General features: G+C 49.1%; 1 protein-coding gene and 1 long non-coding RNA gene across 4 annotated transcripts; both read left to right on the top strand.

The window, feature by feature from the left end:
- Positions 1–4,753: 4,753 nt before the first annotated feature.
- PCOLCE (procollagen C-endopeptidase enhancer) lies at positions 4,754–21,218 on the top strand. Of its 3 annotated transcripts, none has more exons than XM_040415324.1 (10): positions 4,754–4,871; positions 16,756–16,864; positions 17,898–18,156; positions 18,259–18,383; positions 19,309–19,445; positions 19,860–20,060; positions 20,121–20,293; positions 20,364–20,438; positions 20,523–20,696; positions 20,994–21,218. In XM_040415324.1, the coding sequence occupies exons 1-10, from the start codon at positions 4,798–4,800 to the stop codon at positions 21,122–21,124; spliced, it is 1,458 nt and encodes a 485-aa protein (XP_040271258.1). In that variant the 5' UTR covers positions 4,754–4,797; the 3' UTR covers positions 21,125–21,218. The 3 variants fall into 3 exon arrangements, with proteins under 3 accessions (XP_040271258.1, XP_040271257.1, XP_040271256.1); XM_040415323.1 differs by having other exon boundaries at positions 20,097–20,293; XM_040415322.1 differs by having other exon boundaries at positions 19,860–20,293.
- Positions 6,611–8,316, top strand: LOC120986659. Its single transcript, XR_005775739.1, has 3 exons — positions 6,611–6,832; positions 7,033–7,821; positions 8,162–8,316. It is a non-coding gene; the product is annotated as an uncharacterized LOC120986659 (long non-coding RNA).
- Positions 21,219–21,530: the final 312 nt, after the last annotated feature.

Here is a 21,530-nt window from a genome sequence, read left to right as displayed (position 1 = left end):
TACAGTGAGTGCAGGGTGATGAGTACGGTGTATACAGTGAGTGCAGGGTGATGAGTACAGTGTATACAGTGAGTGCAGGGTGATGAGTGTGGTGTATACAGTGAGTGCAGGGTGATGAGTACGGTGTATACAGTGAGTGCAGGGTGATGAGTGTGGTGTATACAGTGAGTGCAGGGTGATGAGTGTGGTGTATACAGTGAGTGCAGGGTGGTGAGTGTATTGTATACAGTGAGTGCAGGGTAATGAGTGTGGTGTATACAGTGAGTGCAGGGTGATGAGTACGGTGTATACAGTGAGTGCAGGGTGATGAGTACGGTGTATACAGTGAGTGCAGGGTGGTGAGTACGGTGTATTCAGTGAGTGCAGGGTGATGAGTACGGTGTATACAGTGAGTACAGGGTGATGAGTGTGGTGTATACAGTGAGGGCAGGGTGGTGAGTACGGTGTATACAGTGAGTGCAGGGTGATGAGTGTGGTGTATACAGTGAGTGCAGGGTGATGAGTGTGGTGTATACAGTGAGTGCAGGGTGATGAGTGTGGTGTATACAGTGAGTGCAGGGTGATGAGTGTGGTGTATACAGTGAGTGCAGGGTGATGAGTGTGGTGTATACAGTGAGTGCAGGGTGATGAGTACGGTGTATACAGTGAGTGCAGGGTGGTGAGTGTGGTGTATACAGTGAGTGCAGGGTGATGAGTACGGTGTATACAGTGAGTGCAGGGTGATGAGTGTGGTGTATACAGTGAGTGCAGGGTGATGAGTGTGGTGTATACAGTGAGTGCAGGGTGATGGGTACGGTGTATACAGTGAGTGCAGGGTGATACGTGTACTGTATACAGTGAGTGCAGGGTGATGAGTGTGGTGTATACAGTGAGTGCAGGGTGATGAGTACGGTGTATACAGTGAGTGCAGGGTGATGAGTACGGTGTATACAGTGAGTGCAGGGTGATGAGTGTGGTGTATACAGTGAGTGCAGGGTGATGAGTACGGTGTATACAGTGAGTGCAGGGTGATGAGTGTGGTGTATACAGTGAGTGCAGGGTGATGAGTGTGGTGTATACAGTGAGTGCAGGGTGGTGAGTGTATTGTATACAGTGAGTGCAGGGTGATGAGTGTGGTGTATACAGTGAGTGCAGGGTGATGAGTACGGTGTATACAGTGAGTGCAGGGTGATGAGTACGGTGTATACAGTGAGTGCAGGGTGGTGAGTACGGTGTATTCAGTGAGTGCAGGGTGATGAGTGTGGTGTATACAGTGAGTACAGGGTGATGAGTGTGGTGTATACAGTGAGGGCAGGGTGGTGAGTACGGTGTATACAGTGAGTGCAGGGTGATGAGTGTGGTGTATACAGTGAGTGCAGGGTGATGAGTGTGGTGTATACAGTGAGTGCAGGGTGATGAGTGTGGTGTATACAGTGAGTGCAGGGTGATGAGTGTGGTGTATACAGTGAGTGCAGGGTGATGAGTGTGGTGTATACAGTGAGTGCAGGGTGATGAGTACGGTGTATACAGTGAGTGCAGGGTGGTGAGTGTGGTGTATACAGTGAGTGCAGGGTGATGAGTACGGTGTATACAGTGAGTGCAGGGTGATGAGTGTGGTGTATACAGTGAGTGCAGGGTGATGAGTGTGGTGTATACAGTGAGTGCAGGGTGATGGGTACGGTGTATACAGTGAGTGCAGGGTGATACGTGTACTGTATACAGTGAGTGCAGGGTGATGAGTGTGGTGTATACAGTGAGTGCAGGGTGATGAGTACGGTGTATACAGTGAGTGCAGGGTGATGAGTACGGTGTATACAGTGAGTGCAGGGTGATGAGTGTGGTGTATACAGTGAGTGCAGGGTGATGAGTACGGTGTATACAGTGAGTGCAGGGTGATGAGTGTGGTGTATACAGTGAGTGCAGGGTGATGAGTGTGGTGTATACAGTGAGTGCAGGGTGGTGAGTGTATTGTATACAGTGAGTGCAGGGTGATGAGTGTGGTGTATACAGTGAGTGCAGGGTGATGAGTACGGTGTATACAGTGAGTGCAGGGTGATGAGTACGGTGTATACAGTGAGTGCAGGGTGGTGAGTACGGTGTATTCAGTGAGTGCAGGGTGATGAGTGTGGTGTATACAGTGAGTACAGGGTGATGAGTGTGGTGTATACAGTGAGGGCAGGGTGGTGAGTACGGTGTATACAGTGAGTGCAGGGTGATGAGTGTGGTGTATACAGTGAGTGCAGGGTGATGAGTGTGGTGTATACAGTGAGTGCAGGGTGATGAGTGTGGTGTATACAGTGAGTGCAGGGTGATGAGTACGGTGTATACAGTGAGTGCAGGGTGGTGAGTGTGGTGTATACAGTGAGTGCAGGGTGATGAGTACGGTGTATACAGTGAGTGCAGGGTGATGAGTGTGGTGTATACAGTGAGTGCAGGGTGATGAGTGTACTGTATACAGTGAGTGCAGGGTGATGAGTGTGGTGTATACAGTGAGTGCAGGGTGATGAGTGTGGTGTATACAGTGAGTGCAGGGTGATGGGTACGGTGTATACAGTGAGTGCAGGGTGATGAGTGTGGTGTATACAGTGAGTGCAGGGTGATGAGTACGGTGTATACAGTGAGTGCAGGGTGATGAGTGTTCTGTATACAGTGAGTGCAGGGTGGTGAGTGTGGTGTATACAGTGAGTGCAGGGTGATAAGTGTGGTGTATACAGTGAGTGCAGGGTGATAAGTGTGGTGTATACAGTGAGTGCAGGGTGATGAGTGTGGTGTATACAGTGAGTGCAGGGTGATGGGTACGGTGTATACAGTGAGTGCAGGGTGATGAGTGTAGTGTATACAGTGAGTGCAGGGTGATGAGTACGGTGTATACAGTGAGTGCAGGGTGATGAGTGTTCTGTATACAGTGAGTGCAGGGTGGTGAGTGTACTGTATACAGTGAGTGCAGGGTGATGAGTGTGGTGTATACAGTGAGTGCAGGGTGATGAGTACGGTGTATTCAGTGAGTGCAGGGTGGTGAGTGTACTGTATACAGTGAGTGCAGGGTGATGAGTACGGTGTATACAGTGAGTGCAGGGTGATGAGTGTGGTGTATACAGTGAGTACAGGGTGATGAGTGTGGTGTATACAGTGAGTGCAGGGTGGTGAGTGTGGTGTATACAGTGAGTGCAGGGTGATGAGTGTGGTGTATACAGTGAGTGCAGGGTGATGAGTACGGTGTATACAGTGAGTGCAGGGTGGTGAGTGTATTGTATACAGTGAGTGCAGGGTGATGAGTATGGTGTATACAGTGAGTACAGGGTGATGAGTACGGTGTATACAGTGAGTGCAGGGTGGTGAGTGTATTGTATACAGTGAGTGCAGGGTGATGAGTATGGTGTATACAGTGAGTACAGGGTGATGAGTACGGTGTATACAGTGAGTGCAGGGTGATGAGTATGGTGTATACAGTGAGTACAGGGTGATGAGTACGGTGTATACAGTGAGTGCAGGGTGGTGAGTGTATTGTATACAGTGAGTGCAGGGTGATGAGTATGGTGTATACAGTGAGTACAGGGTGGTGAGTACGGTGTATACAGTGAGTGCAGGGTGGTGAGTGTATTGTATACAGTGAGTGCAGGGTGATGAGTATGGTGTATACAGTGAGTGCAGGGTGATGAGTACGGTGTATACAGTGAGTGCAGGGTGATGAGTGTGGTGTATACAGTGAGTGCAGGGTGATAAGTGTGGTGTATACAGTGAGTGCAGGGTGGTGAGTGTGGTGTATTCAGTGAGTGCAGGCTGATGAGTACGATGTATACAGTGAGTGCAGGGTGATGAGTGTATTGTATACAGTGAGTGCAGGGTGATGAGTGTGGTGTATACAGTGAGTGCAGGGTGGTGAGTACGGTGTATACAGTGAGTGCAGGGTGATAAGTGTGGTGTATACAGTGAGTGCAGGGTGGTGAGTGTGGTGTATTCAGTGAGTGCAGGGTGATGAGTGTATTGTATACAGTGAGTGCAGGGTGATAAGTGTGGTGTATACAGTGAGTGCAGGGTGGTGAGTACGGTGTATACAGTGAGTGCAGGGTGATGAGTGTGGTGTATACAGTGAGTGCAGGGTGATGAGTATGGTGTATACAGTGAGTACAGGGTGATGAGTACGGTGTATACAGTGAGTGCAGGGTGGTGAGTACGGTGTATTCAGTGAGTGCAGGGTGGTGAGTACGGTGTATACAGTGAGTGCAGGGTGATGAGTGTGGTGTATACAGTGAGTGCAGGGTGATGAGTACGGTGTATTCAGTGAGTGCAGGGTGGTGAGTACGGTGTATACAGTGAGTGCAGGGTGGTGAGTGTATTGTATACAGTGAGTGCAGGGTGATGAGTACGGTGTATACAGTGAGTGCAGGGTGATAAGTGTGGTGTATACAGTGAGTGCAGGGTGGTGAGTGTGGTGTATTCAGTGAGTGCAGGGTGATGAGTACGGTGTATACAGTGAGTGCAGGGTGATGAGTACGGTGTATACAGTGAGTGCAGGGTGGTGAGTGTGGTGTATTCAGTGAGTGCAGGGTGATAAGTGTGGTGTATACAGTGAGTGCAGGGTGGTGAGTGTGGTGTATTCAGTGAGTGCAGGGTGATGAGTACGGTGTATACAGTGAGTGCAGGGTGATGAGTACGGTGTATACAGTGAGTGCAGGGTGGTGAGTGTGGTGTATTCAGTGAGTGCACTTGTGGGGGGAGCACTGCTCACATCTGGTTTCCATCACCCCCGCCCCCCATGCTTTCCCTCTCTGTCCCACTCCTCTGCTCCTTCCTCCTCCCTCCAGTCCACTCTACACCATGATCTCCGCTCTACTCTTCTGCTTCACCCTCTGCCTTGGGCTCTGCTGGGCACAGACCACCAACTACACCAGGTAAGTGCCCGCTCCCATCACTGCCTTCAGCCGAGGAGACAGGTAGGTGGGGGATGTAGCAGAGCCAGGGGCTGGGGGACATATACAGCCGTAAAATGAAGAGGTGAAAAGGTGTAATAGTAGGATGGGAGGTGTGGTAGTCTAAAGAGAAGGTGTAGTGGAGGGATGGGAGGTGTAGTAGTCTAAAGAGAAGGTGAAATGTAGGGATGGAGGGTGAAGTAGTATAAAGAGAAGGTGTAGTGGTGGGATGGGAGGTGTAGTAGTCTAAAGAGAAGGTGAAATGTAGGGATGGAGGGTGAAGTAGTATAAAGAGAAGGTGTAGTGGTGGGATGGGAGGTGTAGTAGTATAAAGAGAAGGTGTAGTGGAAGGATGGGAGGTGTAGTAGTGTAAAGAGAAGGTGTAGTGTAAGGATGGGAGGTGTAGTAGTGTAAAGAAAAGGTGTAGTGGAGGGATGGGAGGTGTAGTAGTGTAAAGAGAAGGTGAAGTCGAGGGATGGGAGGTGTAGTAGTGTAAAGAGAAGGTGTAGTGGAGGGATGGGAGGTGTAGTAGTGTAAAGAGAAGGTGTAGTGGAGGGATGGGAGGTGTAGTAGTATAAAGAGAAGGTGTAGTGGAAGGATGGAAGGTGTAATAGTGTAAAGAGAAGGTGAAATGTAGGGATGGAGGGTGTAGTAGTGTAAAGAGAAGGTGTAGTGGAGGGATGGGAGGTGTAGTAGTGTAAAGAGAAGATGTAGTGGAGGGATGGGAGGTGTAGTAGTGTATAGAGATGGTGTAGTGGAGGGATGGGAGGTGTAGTAGTGTAAAGAGAAGGTGTCGTGGAAGGATGGGAGGTGTAGTAGTGTAAAGAGAAGGTGTAGTGGAGGGATGGGAGGTGTAGTAGTGTAAAGAGAAGGTGTAGTGGAGGGATGGGAGGTGTAGTAGTGTAAAGAGAAGGTGTAGTGGAGGGATGGAAGGTGTAATAGTGTAAAGAAATGGTGTAGTGGAGGGATGGGAGGTGTAGTAGTGTAAAGAGAAGGTGTAGTGGAGGGATGGGAGGTGTAGTAGTATAAAGAGAAGGTGTAGTGGAAGGATGGGAGGTGTAGTAGTGTATAGAGATGGTGTAGTGGAGGGATGGGAGGTGTAGTAGTGTAAAGAGAAGGTGTCGTGGAAGGATGGGAGGTGTAGTAGTGTATAGAGATGGTGTAGTGGAGGGATGGAAGGTGTAATAGTGTAAAGAAATGGTGTAGTGGAGGGATGGGAGGTGTAGTAGTGTAAAGAAAAGGTGTGGTTGAGGGATGGGAGGTGTAGTAGTGTAAAAAAAATGGTGTAGTAGAAGGATGGGAGGTGTAGTAGTTTAATGAGAAGGTGTAGGGTGGGATGGGAGGTGAAGTAGTGTAAAGAGAAAGTATAGTGGATGATGGGAGGTGTAGTAGTGTAAAGAGAAGGTATAGTGGATAATGGGAGGTGTAGTAGTGTAGAGAGAAGGTATAGTGGATGATGGGAGGTGTAGTAGTGTAAAGAGAAGGTGTTGTAGAAGGACGGGGGTGTAGTAGTTTAAAAAAAAGGTGTAGTGGAGGGATGGGAGGTGTAGTAGTGTAAAGAGATGGTGTAGTGGAGCGATGGGAAGAAATGTAATGACAGTATGTGCAGTAGAGGAATAGACCGATTCTTGGAAGGACAGGAGTTGTAGTAGAGGGACAGGAGTTGTAGTAGCTGGACAGGAGTTGTAGTAGAGGGACAAGAGTAGAAGTATGTGGACAGGAGTTGTAGTAGGTGGACAGGAGGTGTAGTAGGTGGACAGGAGGTGTAGTAGGTGGACAGGAGTTGTAGTAGGTGGACAGAAGGTGTAGTAGGTGGACAGGAGTCTTAGTAGGTGGACAGGAGTTGTAGTAGGTGGACAGGAGGTGTAGTAGGTGGACAGGAGGTGTAGTAGGTGGGCAGGAGGTGTAGTAGGTGGACAGGAGGTGTAGTAGGTGGACAGGAGGTGTAGTAGGTGGCCAGGAGGTGTAGTAGGTGGACAGGAGTCTAAGTAGGTGGACAAGAGGTGTACTGGGTGGACAGGAGGTGTAGTAGGTGGACAGGAGGTGTAGTAGGTGGACAGGAGTCTTAGTAGGTGGACAGGAGTCTTAGTAGGTGGACAGGAGTTGTAGTAGGTGGACAGGAGTCTTAGTAGGTGGACAAGAGGTGTAGTAGGTGGACAGGAGGTGTAGTAGGTGGACAGGAGGTGTAGTAGGTGGACAGGAGTCTTAGTAGGTGGACAGGAGTCTTAGTAGGTGGACAGGAGTCTTAGTAGGTGGACAGGAGGTGTAGTAGGTGGACAGGAGTCTTAGTAGGTGGACAGGAGTCTTAGTAGGTGGACAGGAGGTGTAGTAGGTGGACAGGAGTTGTAGTAGGTGGACAGGAGTCTTAGAAGGTGGACAGGAGTTGTAGTAGGTGGACAGGAGTCTTAGAAGGTGGACAGGAGTTGTAGTAGGTGGACAGGAGGTGTAGTAGGTGGACAGGAGGTGTAGTAGGTGGACAGGAGGTGTAGTAAGTGGACAGGAGGTGTAGTAGGTGGACAGGAGGTATAGTAGGTGGACTGGAGGTGTAGTAGGTGGACAGGAGGTGTATTAGGTGGACAGGAGCTGTAGTAGGTGGACAGGAGCTGTAGTAGGTGGACAGGAGGTGTAGTAGGTGGACAGGAGGTGTAGTAGGTGGACAGGAGGTGTAGTAGGTGGACAGGAGTCTTAGTAGGTGGACAGGAGGTGTAGTAGGTGGACAGGAGGTGTAGTAGGTGGACAGGAGTGGTAGTAGGTGGACAGGAGGTGTAGTAGCTGGACAGGAGGTGTAGTAGGTGGCCAGGAGGTGTAGTAGGTGGATAGGAGGTGTAGTAGGTGGACAGGAGGTGTAGTAGGTGGACAAGAGGTATAGTAGGTGGACAGGAGTTGTAGTAGGTGGACAGGAGGTGTAGTAGGTGGACAGGAGGTGTAGTAGGTGGACAGGTGGTGTAGTAGGTGGACAGGAGGTGTAGTAGGTGGATAGGAGCTGTAGTAGGTTGACAGGAGCTGTAGTAGGTTGACAGGAGCTGTAGTAGGTGGACAGGAGGTGTAGTAGGTGGACAGGAGGTGTAGTAGGTGGACAGGAGTCTTAGTAGGTGGACAGGAGGTGTAGTAGGTGGACAGGAGTTGTAGTAGGTTGACCAGAGGTGTAGTAGGTGGCCAGGAGGTGTAGTAGGTTGACAGGAGGTGTAGTAGGTGGACAGGAGGTGTAGTAGGTGGACAGGAGGTGTAGTAGGTGGACAGGAGTCTTAGTAGGTGGACAGGAGGTGTACTAGGTGGACAGGAGGTGTAGTAGGTGGACAGGAGTTGTAGTAGGTGGACAGGAGGTGTAGTAGGTGGACAGGAGGTGTAGTAGGTGGACAGGAGATGTAGTAGGTGGACAGGAGTCTTAGTAGGTGGACAGGAGGTGTAGTAGGTGGACAGGAGGTGTAGCAGGTGGACAGGAGGTCTAGCAGGTGGACAGGAGTTGTAGTAGGTGGACAGGAGTTGTAGTAGGTGGACAGGAGTTGTAGTAGGTGGACAGGAGTTGTAGTAGGTGGACAGGAGTTGTAGTAGGTGGACAGGAGGTGTAGTAGGTGGACAGGAGTTGTAGTAGGTGGACAGGAGGTGTAGTAGGTGGACAGGAGGTGTAGTAGAACATTATAGTATTTGCAGTGTTTCTCCGGCGCTCTAGATTGCTCTCTGTGAATGGAGTGCTCGCTCTGGAGTCAGATTCATGAGATGACTGGTTGCTATGAGCAGCTGCTTTATGTTTTCCTTGCAGGATTTGTGATTAGGTCTGATTATTGTGGGCGCCGCTGATCCTCGGTCATATTATTATAGGTCACATTGTACAATCATTGTCCTTGCAGCACACGTCTCCCCTCCCCCATGTCTTGGCATCTGCTGCTGGGGACGTTCCGGTAATTCCATGTCCGTTGTTTGATGCAGGGCCAGCATCAATGAGCGGAGTGTGTCCATATAATGGAGCCTGTGTGAGGAGAAACCCCAACCTCTGAGGCCATACTGGAGGCTATATATATGGTATAGACCGGGCCACTGTCAGCCCAGACATAGGACTCGCTGTCTCTACCGGGTGACGTCTCCGGGCAGGAAGAGGTTAACCCTAGAAGAACAACTAGCCTGTGAGCATCGCCTCATAACCCAGAGCGTGGCGCGAGTCCAGGTCAGCTGACAGTCTATGGCTGGAACGCCACCACATTCCACTACTGTAGACGGGATCCGTGACCTCAGAAGAGACGAAATCCTTACGAGGCAGAAGCCAACGTGGAAATCCAGTCTGTAGTACTAAAAATCCAGAATAATCTACAATTATCTGCAATAACAACTGAATACAAGATGAGAAACAGCCTCCAGCCTGGATACAAGATGAGATACGGCCTCCAGCCTGGATACAAGATGAGATACGGCCTCCAGCCTTGATACAAGATGAGATACGGCCTCCAGCCTGAATACAAGATGAGATACGGCCTCTAGCCTGGATACAAGATGAGATACGGCCTCCAGCCTGGATACAAGATGAGATACGGCCTCCAGCCTGGATACAAGATGAGATACGGCCTCCAGCCTGGATACAAGATGAGATACGGCCTCCAGCCTGGATACAAGATGAGATACGGCCTCCAGCCTGGATACAAGATGAGATACGGCCTCCAGCCTGGATACTGAAGGGTTAAACAGAATTACCTGTATAATCTGTATGAAGGACAAGAGGATGGGTGACATCATATTGAAGGGTGACTATGTATACATTTACCTCCTCTCTGTATAAGGAAAAGTTTCTAGTCAGCATTATTATAATGAGAGTTGCCTGTCTCTATAAGGGACTATTATTATTGTAATGAGAGCTGCAGCTATTCTTGTATGTATGCCTGAATGTATATAAGGCCCATGTATGACAAACAATAAATAGAACTGTTACTGACATCATACTGCTTGTGTCACTGACATGTTCTCCAGACGTCTGTCTTCGGGGACAAAGGATGAAATCACGGTGCATAGAGAGAAGGATAATATTCTTTCAGATACAAGATGAGATATGGCCTCTAGCCTGGATACAAGATGAGATACGGCCTCCAGCCTGGATACAAGATGAGATACAACCTCTGGCTTGGATACAAGATGAGATACGACCTCTAGTCTGGATACAAGATGAGATACGGCCTCCAGCCTGGATACAAGATGAGATATGGCCTCTAGCCTGGATACAAGATGAGATACGGCCTCCAGCCTGGATACAAGATGAGATATGGCCTCCACCCTGGATACAAGATGAGATATGGCCTCCAGTCTGGATGCAAGATAAGATACGGCCTCCAGTTAGATACAAGATGAGATACAACCTCTGGCCTGGATACAAGATGAGATACGACCTCCAGCCTGGATACAAGATAAGATATGGCCTCCAGCCTGGATACAAGATGAGATACGGCCTCCAGCCTAGACACAAGATGAGATACGGCCTCCAGCTAGATATAAAATGAGATACAACCTCTAGTCTGGATACAAGATGAGATACAGCCTCCAGCCTAGATACAAGATGAAAAATGGCCTCCAGCCTGGATACAAGATCAGATACGGCCTCCAGCCTGGATATGCGACGCGCGGCAACGGCCATGGGTCCCTTAAAGCAAATGTTTTTCGTGACGCCAGTTGCAGTGAAGCAACAAGGGCACAGGGCCCCTTTTTAGCGATACTGTGGTAGATGGTACCCAGGTGTAGGAATGCCAGAGTAGTGTAGGGAGGTCTAAATGTCCCTTGATGTTGGTGCATGTGTGACGGCGCTCCTAGCTGGATACGCTGGATCTCAGGCATTGTCGTCCAAAGCAGAGCAAATAAGGTGAATAACTGAGGGATTTGAAGAAATAAGTTTAGTCCAGACCTTGTAATCAAGTTGAAGAGCAGATTAACTTGAATAAATGTTTCTCCAACAGTTTCAGGCTTTGTCTTGGTTCCCAGCAGGCTTTAGCATTAACTCTGGTAGGCAAACAAACTCAACTTTGCTACATCTGTTGCTCTCTGGCTCTGCTGACAAGCTTACTGTATAACCTTGCTTTTGCTGTATGCTGCGACTTCTCTCTGTAGTCTGACTCTATCTTAATCCAGGGAACTTTTCCTCCTGGCTTCAAAGGCTCCAAGCTGTGGCCTTCATATCCAGCAGAGCTGAAGGTGCTCTCGCTGGCTTGGGCAGGACACGTCCAACAGGGACGTGTACCTGCTGCACACCCTTCCCCTAGCTGGAGGTGAGCTAGACTGACCTCTAACTAAGACCCTCCCCTCCTTAGAGGGAGAATTAGAATGGAAAGAAGGTTCCATCCTCTACAAATATAGCTCTACCATGATTGCTGCCACCTTCTGGTTAACCAGGTACATTACATGAACATTAACAGTTACATGAAAAAAATATTCACAGTGTTTGGACCTGAAATAAATACATAAGATGACAGCTCATAGGAGACAGTAGCGGGGTGCGGAGTGGTAATGGCATCTGGGTCATTGCAGATACAAGATGAGATACGGCCTCCAGCCTGGATACAAGATGAGATATGGCCTCCAGCCTGGATACAAGATGAGAATGAAATACAGCCTTCAGCCTAGACACAAGATGGGATTTTGGCCTCTAGCTTAGATACAAGACATGATATGGCCTCTAGCCTCTTGGATACAAGATGAGATATGGCCTCTAATCTACAGTCGTGGCCAAAAGTTTTGAGAATGACAAAAATATTCGTTTTCACAAAGTTTGCTGCTAAACTGCTTTTAGATCTTTGTTTCAGTTGTTTCTGTGATGTAGTGAAATATAATTACACGCACTTCATACGTTTCAAAGGCTTTTATCGACAAATACATGACATTTATGCAAAGAGTCAGTATTTGCAGAGTTGGCCCTTCTTTTTCAAGACCTCTGCAATTCGACTGGGCATGCTCTCAATCAACTTCTGGGCCAATTCCTGACTGATACAACCCATTCTTTCATCATCACTTCTTGGAGTTTGTCAGAATTAGTGGGTTTTTGTTTGTCCACCCGCCTCTTGAGGATTGACCACAAGTTCTCAATGGGATTAAGATCTGGGGAGTTTCCAGGCCATGGACCCAAAATGTCAACGTTTTGGTCCCCGACCCACTTAGTTATCACTTTTACCTTATGGCACGGTGCTCCATCATGCTGGAAAATGCATTGTTCTTCACCAAACTGTTGTTGGATTGTTGGAAGAAGTTGCTGTTGGAGGGTGTTTTGGTGCCATTCTTTATTCATGGCTGTGTTTCTGGGCAAAATTGTGAGTGAGCCCACTCCCTTGGATGAGAAGCAACCCCACACATGAATAGTCTCAGGATGCTTTACTTTTGGCATGACACAGTACTGATGGTAGTGCTCAACTTTTCTTCTCCGGACAAGCCTTTTTCCAGATGCCCCAAACAATCGGAAAGAGGCTTCATCGGAGAATATGACTTTGCCGCAGTCCTCAGCAGTCCATTCACCATACTTTCTGCAGAAGATCAATCTGTCCCTGATATTTTTTTTGGAGAGAAGTGGCTTCTTTGCTGCCCTTTTTGACACCAGGCCATCTTCCAAAAGTCTTCGCCTCACTGTGCGTGCAGATGCGCTCACACCTGCCTGCTGCCATTCCTGAGCAAGCTCTGCACTGGTGGCACTCCGATCCCGCAGCTGAATCCTCTTTAGGAGACGATCCTGGCGCTTGCTGGACTTTCTTGGACGCCCTGAAGCCTTCTTAACACGAATTGAACCTCTTTCCTTGAAGTTCTTGATGATCCTATAAATTGTTGATTGAGGTGCAATCTTAGTAGCCACAATAGCCTTGCCTGTGAAGCCATTTTTATGCAACGCAATGATGGCTGCACGCGTTTCTTTGCAGGTCACCATGGTTAACAATGGAAGAACAATGATTTCAAGCATCACCCTCCTTTTAACAGGTCAAGTCTGCCATTTTAACCCAATCAGCCTGACATAATGATCTCCAGCCTTGTGCTCGTCAACATTCTCACCTGAGTTAACAAGACGATTACTGAAATGATCTCAGCAGGTCCTTTAATGACAGCAATGAAAGGCAGTGGAAAGGTTTTTTTGGGATTAAGTTAATTTTCATGGCAAAGATGGACTATGCAATTCATCCGATCACTTTTCATAACATTCTGGAGTATATGCAAATTGCTATTATAAAAACTTAAGCAGCAACTTTTCCAATTTCCAATATTTATGTAATTCTCAAAACTTTTGGCCACGACTGTAGATATAAGATGAGATCCAGCCTGGATAGAAGATGAGATACGGCATTCAGCCTGGATACAAGATGAGATATGGCCTCTAGCTTAGATACGAGATGAGATACCGCCTCTAGCCTGGATACAATATGATATACCGCCTCTAGCCTGGATACAAGATGAGATATGGCCTTCAGCCTTGATACCAAATGAGATACATCGTCTAGCCTGGTAAAGCTGACATCCCCGCTGGTCCCATAGATGCTGGATTGGAGATGAATCTGGTGACCGGGCAAGCCAAGGAATTGTAATCTGGAGGAGACATTTCTGGGAAACCCTTGCTGTGTGTGGCCAAGCATTATCCTGCTGAATAATGGAAGCCCTGCCATGAGAGGAACACATGGCGGCAGGATGTCCTGCACATATTGCTGAGCTCTTAGTGTCCTCATATCACTACTAGGGGTGACCAATTGTCTTATGCGATGGCTCTCCCGATCATCACACCAGCAGTTGTCAGACCTGCCATGAGAAGAACACGTGACTGTAGGATGTCCTACACATTGTGCTGAGCTGTTAGTGTCCTCATATCACTACTAGGGGTGACGACTGTCGTATGCGATGGCTCCCCCGATCATCACACCAGCAGTTGTCAGACCTGCCATGAGAAGAACACGTGGCTGCAGGATGTCCTACACATTGTGCTGAGCTGTTAGTGTCCTCATATCATTACTAGGTGTGACGACTGTCGTATGCGATGGCTCCCCAATTTTCACACCAGCAGTTGGGCAGTGAATTGCTCCACAAGCAGGATTGAAGTGCTCACTAAAGACCAGATTTCTCATTCACAACACCACTGCAAACAAAGGTGACGGTGGCTGGCTGTCAATGGCAGGACATGTAATTGGTGCCAAATTTCCTTTTACTAAGTGCCTGGAGATGGTCTGTCAGAGACAGGGATTGTAGCGGTTACCCCGGAGCGTAGAGGAGTTTCCACCGCTGGAGGGTATCCTTTGTCCGATCATTGAGGAGTCTTCTCAGCATCCAGTAATGATCCAAGTGAAGAAGCTCTTACAAGAGCTAGTGTGATAGCTGTATAGTTGTTACCCCTAATAAGAGACAAGACTCTAGATTAAGGGTGAAGAAGAACTAACTTTATTGATGGCCACAGATCGGCCTTTAATGCAGGAACACAAACTACAGTAACCAATCAATATACAGTAACAGATAACGCACTCACAAACAGGGGCTTGGTCACATAGCTTACAAGTAGACACTGTGTCTTTACCAAGACAATGGCCAAGAGTGTTATCTTGTGCATTGTAATTAAGTAGGTCAGTTTTGTGGTTAGAGCAGACTGAATGTCTGGAAGTGTGTGTACACATATGTCCTTGATACACATAGATGTCTGCGTCCATTGTTAAGAGTAAGTATCCAAGGCCCTGGCTAAAAAAAATCTTTAAAACAGGTGGCTCTGTTACAGGGATGCCCCCAAACGTCCTTCTAAGTCCATAAGCAGAAGGAGAAAGTCCATGCTGCCCCCCCCCCCCCTCACATTCTAGGTCCTGTCTCTGGAATTTCACACATTAATCCAGTGAAGCCCCCAGGTAGACACAAACGCATCAGATCCCCCTCCCTGTGAACTCCCGCAGGACACATGAAATAACAGAACATCTCATACTGGACAGGAGGCCACGTCACAGAAAGCCATTGCACGCCCTACACAGTACCACTTCTCCTGTCCTGTATAGCGGGTGTAATCCTCAGTATCTGCTCTTATTCTGTATATATATACACTGCACAGTACCACTTCTCCTGTCCTGCATACTGGGTGTAATCCTCAGTATCTGCTCTTATTCTGTATATATATATATATATACACTGCACAGTACTACTTCTCCTGTCCTGTATACTGGGTGTAATCCTCAGTATCTGCTCTTATTCTGTATATATACACGGCTCAAAAAAATAAAGGGAACACAAAAATAACACATCCTAGATCTGAAATAATTAAATATTCTTCTGAAATACTTTGTTCTTTACATAGTTGAATGTGCTGACAACAAAATCACACAAATATAAAAAAATGGAAATCAAATTTTTCAACCCATGGAGGTCTGGATTTGGAGTCACACTCAAAATTAAAGTGGAAAAACACACTACAGGCTGATCCAACTTTGATGTAATGTCCTTAAAACAAGTCAAAATGAGGCTCAGTAGTGTGTGTGGCCTCCACGTGCCTGTATGACCTCCCTACAACGCCTGTGCATGCTCCTGATGAGGTGGCGGACGGTCTCCTGAGGGATCTCCTCCCAGACCTGGACTAAAGCATCTGCCAACTCCTGGACAGTCTGTGGTGCAACGTGACGTTGGTGGATAGAGCGAGACGTGATGTCCCGGATGTGCTCAATTGGATTCAGGTCTGGGGAACGGGCGGGCCAGTCCATAGCATCAATGCCCTGCTGAGGTCTAGCATTGTCTTGCATTAGAAGGAACCCAGGGCCAACCGCACCAGCATATGGTCTCACAAGGGGTCTGAGGATCTCATCTTGGTACCTAATGGCAGTCAGGCTACCTCTGGCGAGTACATGGAGGGCTGTGCGGCCCTCCAAAGAAATGCCACCCCACACCATTACTGACCTAATGCCAAACCAGTCATGCTGGAGGATGTTGCAGGCAGCAGAACGTTTTCCACGGCGTCTCCAGACTCTGTCACGTCTGTCACATGTGCTCAGTGTGAACCTGCTTTCATCTGTGAAGAGCACAGGGCGCCAGTGGTGAATTTGCCAATCTTGGTGTTCTCTGGCAAATGCCAAACGTCCTGCATGGTGTTGGGCTGTAAGCACAACCCCCACCTGTGGACGTCGGGTCCTCATATCACCCTCATGGAGTCTGTTTCTGACTGTTTGAGCAGACACATGCACATTTGTGGCCTGCTGGAGGTCATTTTGCAGGGCTCTGGCAGTGCTCCTCCTGTTCCTCCTTGCACAAAGGCGAAGGTAGCGGTCCTGCTGCTGGGTTGTTGCCCTCCTACGGCCTCCTCCACGTCTCCTGATGTACTGGCCTGTCTCCTGGTAGCGCCTCCATGATCTGGACACTACTCTGACAGACACAGCAAACCTTCTTGCCACAGCTCGCATTGATGTGCCATCCTGGATAAGCTGCACTACCTGAGCCACTTGTGTGGGTTGTAGACTCAGTCTCATGCTACCACTAGAGTGAAAGCACCGCCAGCATTCAAAAGTGACCAAAACATCAGCCAGGAAGCATAGGAACTGAGAAGTGTTCTGTGGTCACCACCTGCAGAACCACTCCTTTATTGGGGGTGTCTTGCTAATTGCCTATAATTTCCACCTGTTGTCTATCCCATTTGCACAACAGCATGTGAAATTGATTGTCTCTCAGTGTTGCTTCCTAAGTGGACAGTTTGATTTCACAGAAGTGCGATTGACTTGGAGTTACATTGTGTTGTTTAAGTGTTCCCTTTATTTTTTTAAGCAGTGTATATACACTGCACAGTACCACTTCTCCTGTCCTGTATACTGGGTATATATACTAAATGGAAGGGTCAGCATTTCCAGGGTTGGCACCATTCTCTGGGGTGATTGTGGGTTAGTCTGTCCATTGTCTTACACTGAGTCCTTATCCACAGGCCGGAGTTTCTATGTGGAGGAGACATCACCGGAGAATCCGGCTACATCGCCAGTGAAGGATTTCCCAGCTATTACCCTAACAACAAGAGATGCGTGTGGAAAATTACGGTAAGAGTGCGCCAAGAGACTTAACAGTGGAAGAGACTGCTGGTGCGAGAGTTAGGTAGGTGTAAAAAAAAGTGTGCAGAGTAGTAAGAATCTTCAGCGACAGCCAGGATACACAGAGTGAGAGGTCTCTGCTGGATAGGTGCGGTCAGGAGGCCTCTGCTGGAGAGGTAGGATCAGAGGTCTCTGCTGAAGAGGTGGTGCCAAATAGCCCCTGCTGGAGTCTGGAGAGGTGGGGTTAGGAGATTTCTGCTGCAGAGGCAGGGTCAGGGGATCTCTGCTGGAGAGAAGGGATCAGAAGACCTCTGCCGGTCAGGCGGGATCAGAGGTCTCTGCTGGACAGGCGGGATCAGAATTTCTCTGCTGGAGATGCGGGGTCAGGGGTCTCTGCTGGAGAAGCGGGGTCAGGGGTCTCTGCTGGAGAAGCGGGATCAGAGGTCTCTGCTGGACAGGCGGGGTCAGGGGTCTCTGTTGGAGAGGCAGGGTCAGAGGTCTTTGCTGGAGAGGCGGGGTCAGAGGTCTCTGTTGGAGAGGCGGGGTCAGAGGTCTCTGTTGGAGAGGCGGGGTCAGAGGTCTCTGTTGGAGAGGCGGGGTCAGAGGTCTCTGTTGGAGATACATTCAGGGGTGGATCAGGTACTTAAATGGCCTAGGAATTTTTTTTTAAAGTGGCCCCATGTTATAGGCGGATCCAAATTGACAGAAGGCGGGGCAACACAAGTAGGCGGGGCCAGCAATACCATATAAAAAAATGCTGTCCCATCAGAGTGTAGCCCAATATACTGCCCCAGAAGCTGTCCCTCTGTGGTGGCCACCAATAGCTGCCATCTTCTGTTTTTGATTAGGATATGGAGCATACATATGGTGAATACAGGAGGCCATGTGCAGTCGCTGGCCAGGTACACGATCACCCGATTCCCTCAGCTGTAATTACCCCTGAGAGCTCGGAGAGGAGGGCTAGGGCGCCCCCCTGGGCATTTCCCAGTAAGGTCTATGGCTGATCCGCCCCTGGATACATTTGACATATCTCTATGTGCAGGTCCCAGACGGCCATGTGGTCATCCTGTCATTCCGTCTCCTGGACATGGAGTCAGACCCCACCTGTCGCTACGACTACCTCAATGTCTACAACAGCCATGACACTGGCTCCCAGCGCCTGGCTCGAGTGTGTGGGACGTTCCGGCCCGGGGCTCTCATGTCAACCGGCTCCCAGATGATGCTGGAAATGGTGTCAGATGAAGAAACTGGAGGACGAGGATTCCTGGCCTGGTACAGTGCCACAGCTTCACAACAATCTGGTGAGATTGCGCCCCCTGTGGATGACCCAGGCGGTGAAGATGGGGGGGGGGGGGTGGGGGTAGTAGATCACGCATGGTAACCTTGTAAAATCTGTATTACAGACAATAAGCTGTGTGGGGGGAAGCTTGAGAAACCCCAAGGAAGTATAGCGAGCCCCAACTGGCCAGAAAATAATTACCCCAGCGGGGCAAGTTGTTCCTGGCACATTGTGGCCCCAAAAGAGCAGGTGAGAATTGCCCCCTGGACCCACAGGATGGGTGCACAGGATCAGTCTGTATGGTGCAAGCTGACCCAAGATGGGGCTGGTGGGGAGGTCTGTCCACAGGATGTACACTAGGGGTCATGGAGGATGGTCTGGAGATGTCTGCTGTCACCTGTGGGTTGGTGGGGGTGGTCTGGTTCTGGAGGTCTGTATGATGTACATTGACACTGGAGGGTTGGCGGGGATGGTCTGTATTATGTACATTGACACCGGAGGGTTGGCGGGGGTGGTCTGTTTGATGTACATTGACACCGGAGGGTTGGCGGGGGTGGTCTGTATGATGTACATTGACACCGGAGGGTTGGCGGGGGTGGTCTGTATGATGTACATTGACACCGGAGTGTTGGTCTGTATGATGTACATTGACACCGAAGGGTTGGCGGGGTGGTCTGTATGATGTACATTGACACTGGAGGGTTGGCGGGGTGGTCTGTATGATGTACATTGACACCGGAGGGTTGGCGGGGGTGGTCTGTATGATGTACATTGACACCGGAGGGTTGACGGGGTGGTCTGTATGATGTACCTTGACACCGGAGGGTTGGCGAGGGTGGTCTGTATGATGTACATTGACACCGGAGGTTTGGTGGGGGTGGTCTGTATGATGTACATTGACACCGGAGGGTTGGCGGGGTGGTCTGTATGATGTACATTGACACCGGAGGGTTGGTGGGGTGGTCTGTATGATGTACATTGACATCGGAGGGTTGGTGGGGTTGGTCTGTATGATGTACACTGTCACCTGTGGGTTCTCAGTATAATATACATTGACACAGGTGGGCTGCTGGCGGTGTTCTGGGGATCTCTATGATATATGATGGGTTAGTGGTGGTGGTTTGGTTTTGGAGGTCTGTATGGTGTGCACTTACCCTCTTCCTCCATCTCTCAGGTAATTGAGCTGTCATTTGGAAAATTTGACATAGAAGGAGACAGCTACTGCCGATACGATTACTTGGCGGTGTTTAACGGTGGGGCGACGGACAACAACCTACAAATTGGGAAGTTCTGCGGAGACGCCTCCCCCAAGTGAGTACGGTAGAGTACTGACAACATTATAATTACTCTGAACACAGATATAAAGGCATCACACAGTCGGAGATGGTATTCAGCTTTGATCACCATTTCCAAACCAGCACCAATTCAATGTGGCCGATCATTCAGGGTAGGAGTATGCAAAGAAAATCTGAATGTGGAGTACAACCCCCATTATGTGTGATCACCACACATCCACCCGAGACCCCGATAACTGCAGAAACCTACTTTTTCTGTAACTGCTGGTCTAAGGTTGAACATAAAATTTTATTTGCGACGGTCTAGGCGGGATGAATGCTTTTGTCATTGCTGCATGGGGAACACCAAGAACTGGTGCAGGCTTTATTGGTGAGGAACGAGGGCGAGCTGGGATCTACATGACATGATGTCACTGGTTCTATCCTCCAGGACTATCTACTCTGAGGGAAACGAGATGCTGGTCCAGTTTGTGTCTGACCTCAGTGTCACGGGTGATGGATTTGAGGCCATCTACAGGATGAAAGATCCTTCTGAAGTGCCAAAGAAGACTGAAGAGACGAAACCTACCACAAGGACTGTTGTCAGACCAGCTGGAACAAAGGCGCCCTCAAAACCTACCCCAAAACCCACATCTAAACCCAAACAGAAACCCACAGCTAAGCCCACCGAGAAACCCACAGCCAAGCCCACCGAGAAACCCACAGCCAAGCCCACCCAGAAACCCACAGCCAAGCCCACCCAGAAACCCAGAGCTAAGCCTATCCAGAAAGCCACTGCAAAACCCAACACCAAACCAAAGCCCACCAAACCCAGCAGAACAGAAATACCGAAAGTCAGAGGAACGGCATCGCAGACAGCTTCAGGTAAGAGGCGTCCATATCTGACCATGCGTGACACCCCAATCCTATAGATTCTCATTTCTGCTCCTTTTAGGATCAGCTGCCAAGTGCCCCGAGAAGTGCCGTAAGACGGGAACATTCGGAAGTCATTTCTGTGCCAATCAGTTTGGTAAGGATGGTGGGGGGGAATCAGTTCTTTTAGGGTACTTTACATACAGCCAAGATGACCTACAATGACCATTGCCTCCCACAGCTCTCACAGGATCCGTGGAGACCATTGCTAAAGGAGAGGAGGAGGGCACCCTGCTGGCCACCATCAACATCATCCAGACCTACAAGGAAGGAGGACTGAGCATTCAAGGGGCCGAGAAGACGAGGAGCGTCCAGATCATCAACGAGTGCCCCAAGTGCCCCATCCTGAAGAAAGGTATGTACAGGGGGCAGAGTGATGTTCTGCAGACTGTAGAGAGGTCAGTGGTGTAATAATCTGCAGGATATATCACTATGTATCCGGCAAGAGGTAGAGAGGACAGAGCGATGTTCTGCAGATCTCTAGAGAGGTCAGGGGTGTAATAATCTGCAGGATATATCACTATGCATCTGTCAGGAGGTAGAGAGGACAGAGCGATGTTCTGCAGACCTGTAGAGAGGTCAGGGGTGTAACAATCTGCAGTAGTGATGCTATGCAGGAATACACGGTATGTGACATGTGTTTCCGTCTCAGGCACCAATTACCTCTTCATGGGGAAGGTGGACGCGACCGGACGTGGCAGGATCATCGGCGACAGTTTCGTCATCGTTTACCGCGCTCCGCAGCATCAAATCCTCAATAACATCGCCAAAAAGCCGTGCTAGAGGCCGCCATGTCGCTATGGTAACAGCCTGCTTCAGCCTCATCTTCCATATTGTGTCCTCATCCTCAACTGTAATAAACAGACCACAAACCGGACCGCGCCATTCTCTGCGGCTGATAACAGAGGACAACACACGTAGAGGCCACCAATACTGTGGCAGAATGGCACTTTACATTAACCATACATACAGGAGGAGAGGAGTGGTACTGTGCATACATACAGGAGGAGGGGAGTGGTACTGTGCATACATACAGGAGGAGGGGAGTGGTACTGTGCATACATACAGGAGGAGGGGAGTGGTACTGTGCATACATATATACAGGAGGAGAGGAGTGGTACTGTGCATACATACAGGAGGAGGGGAGGAGTACTGTGCAGAGTGCATACATACAGGAGGAGAGGAGGGG

This window comes from Bufo bufo, chromosome 1, assembly GCF_905171765.1.
Source record: "Bufo bufo chromosome 1, aBufBuf1.1, whole genome shotgun sequence".
NCBI lineage: Eukaryota > Metazoa > Chordata > Amphibia > Anura > Bufonidae > Bufo > Bufo bufo.
Note: the sequence above shows the minus strand (reverse complement) of the source record. Positions and strands in the feature narration are given on the sequence as shown.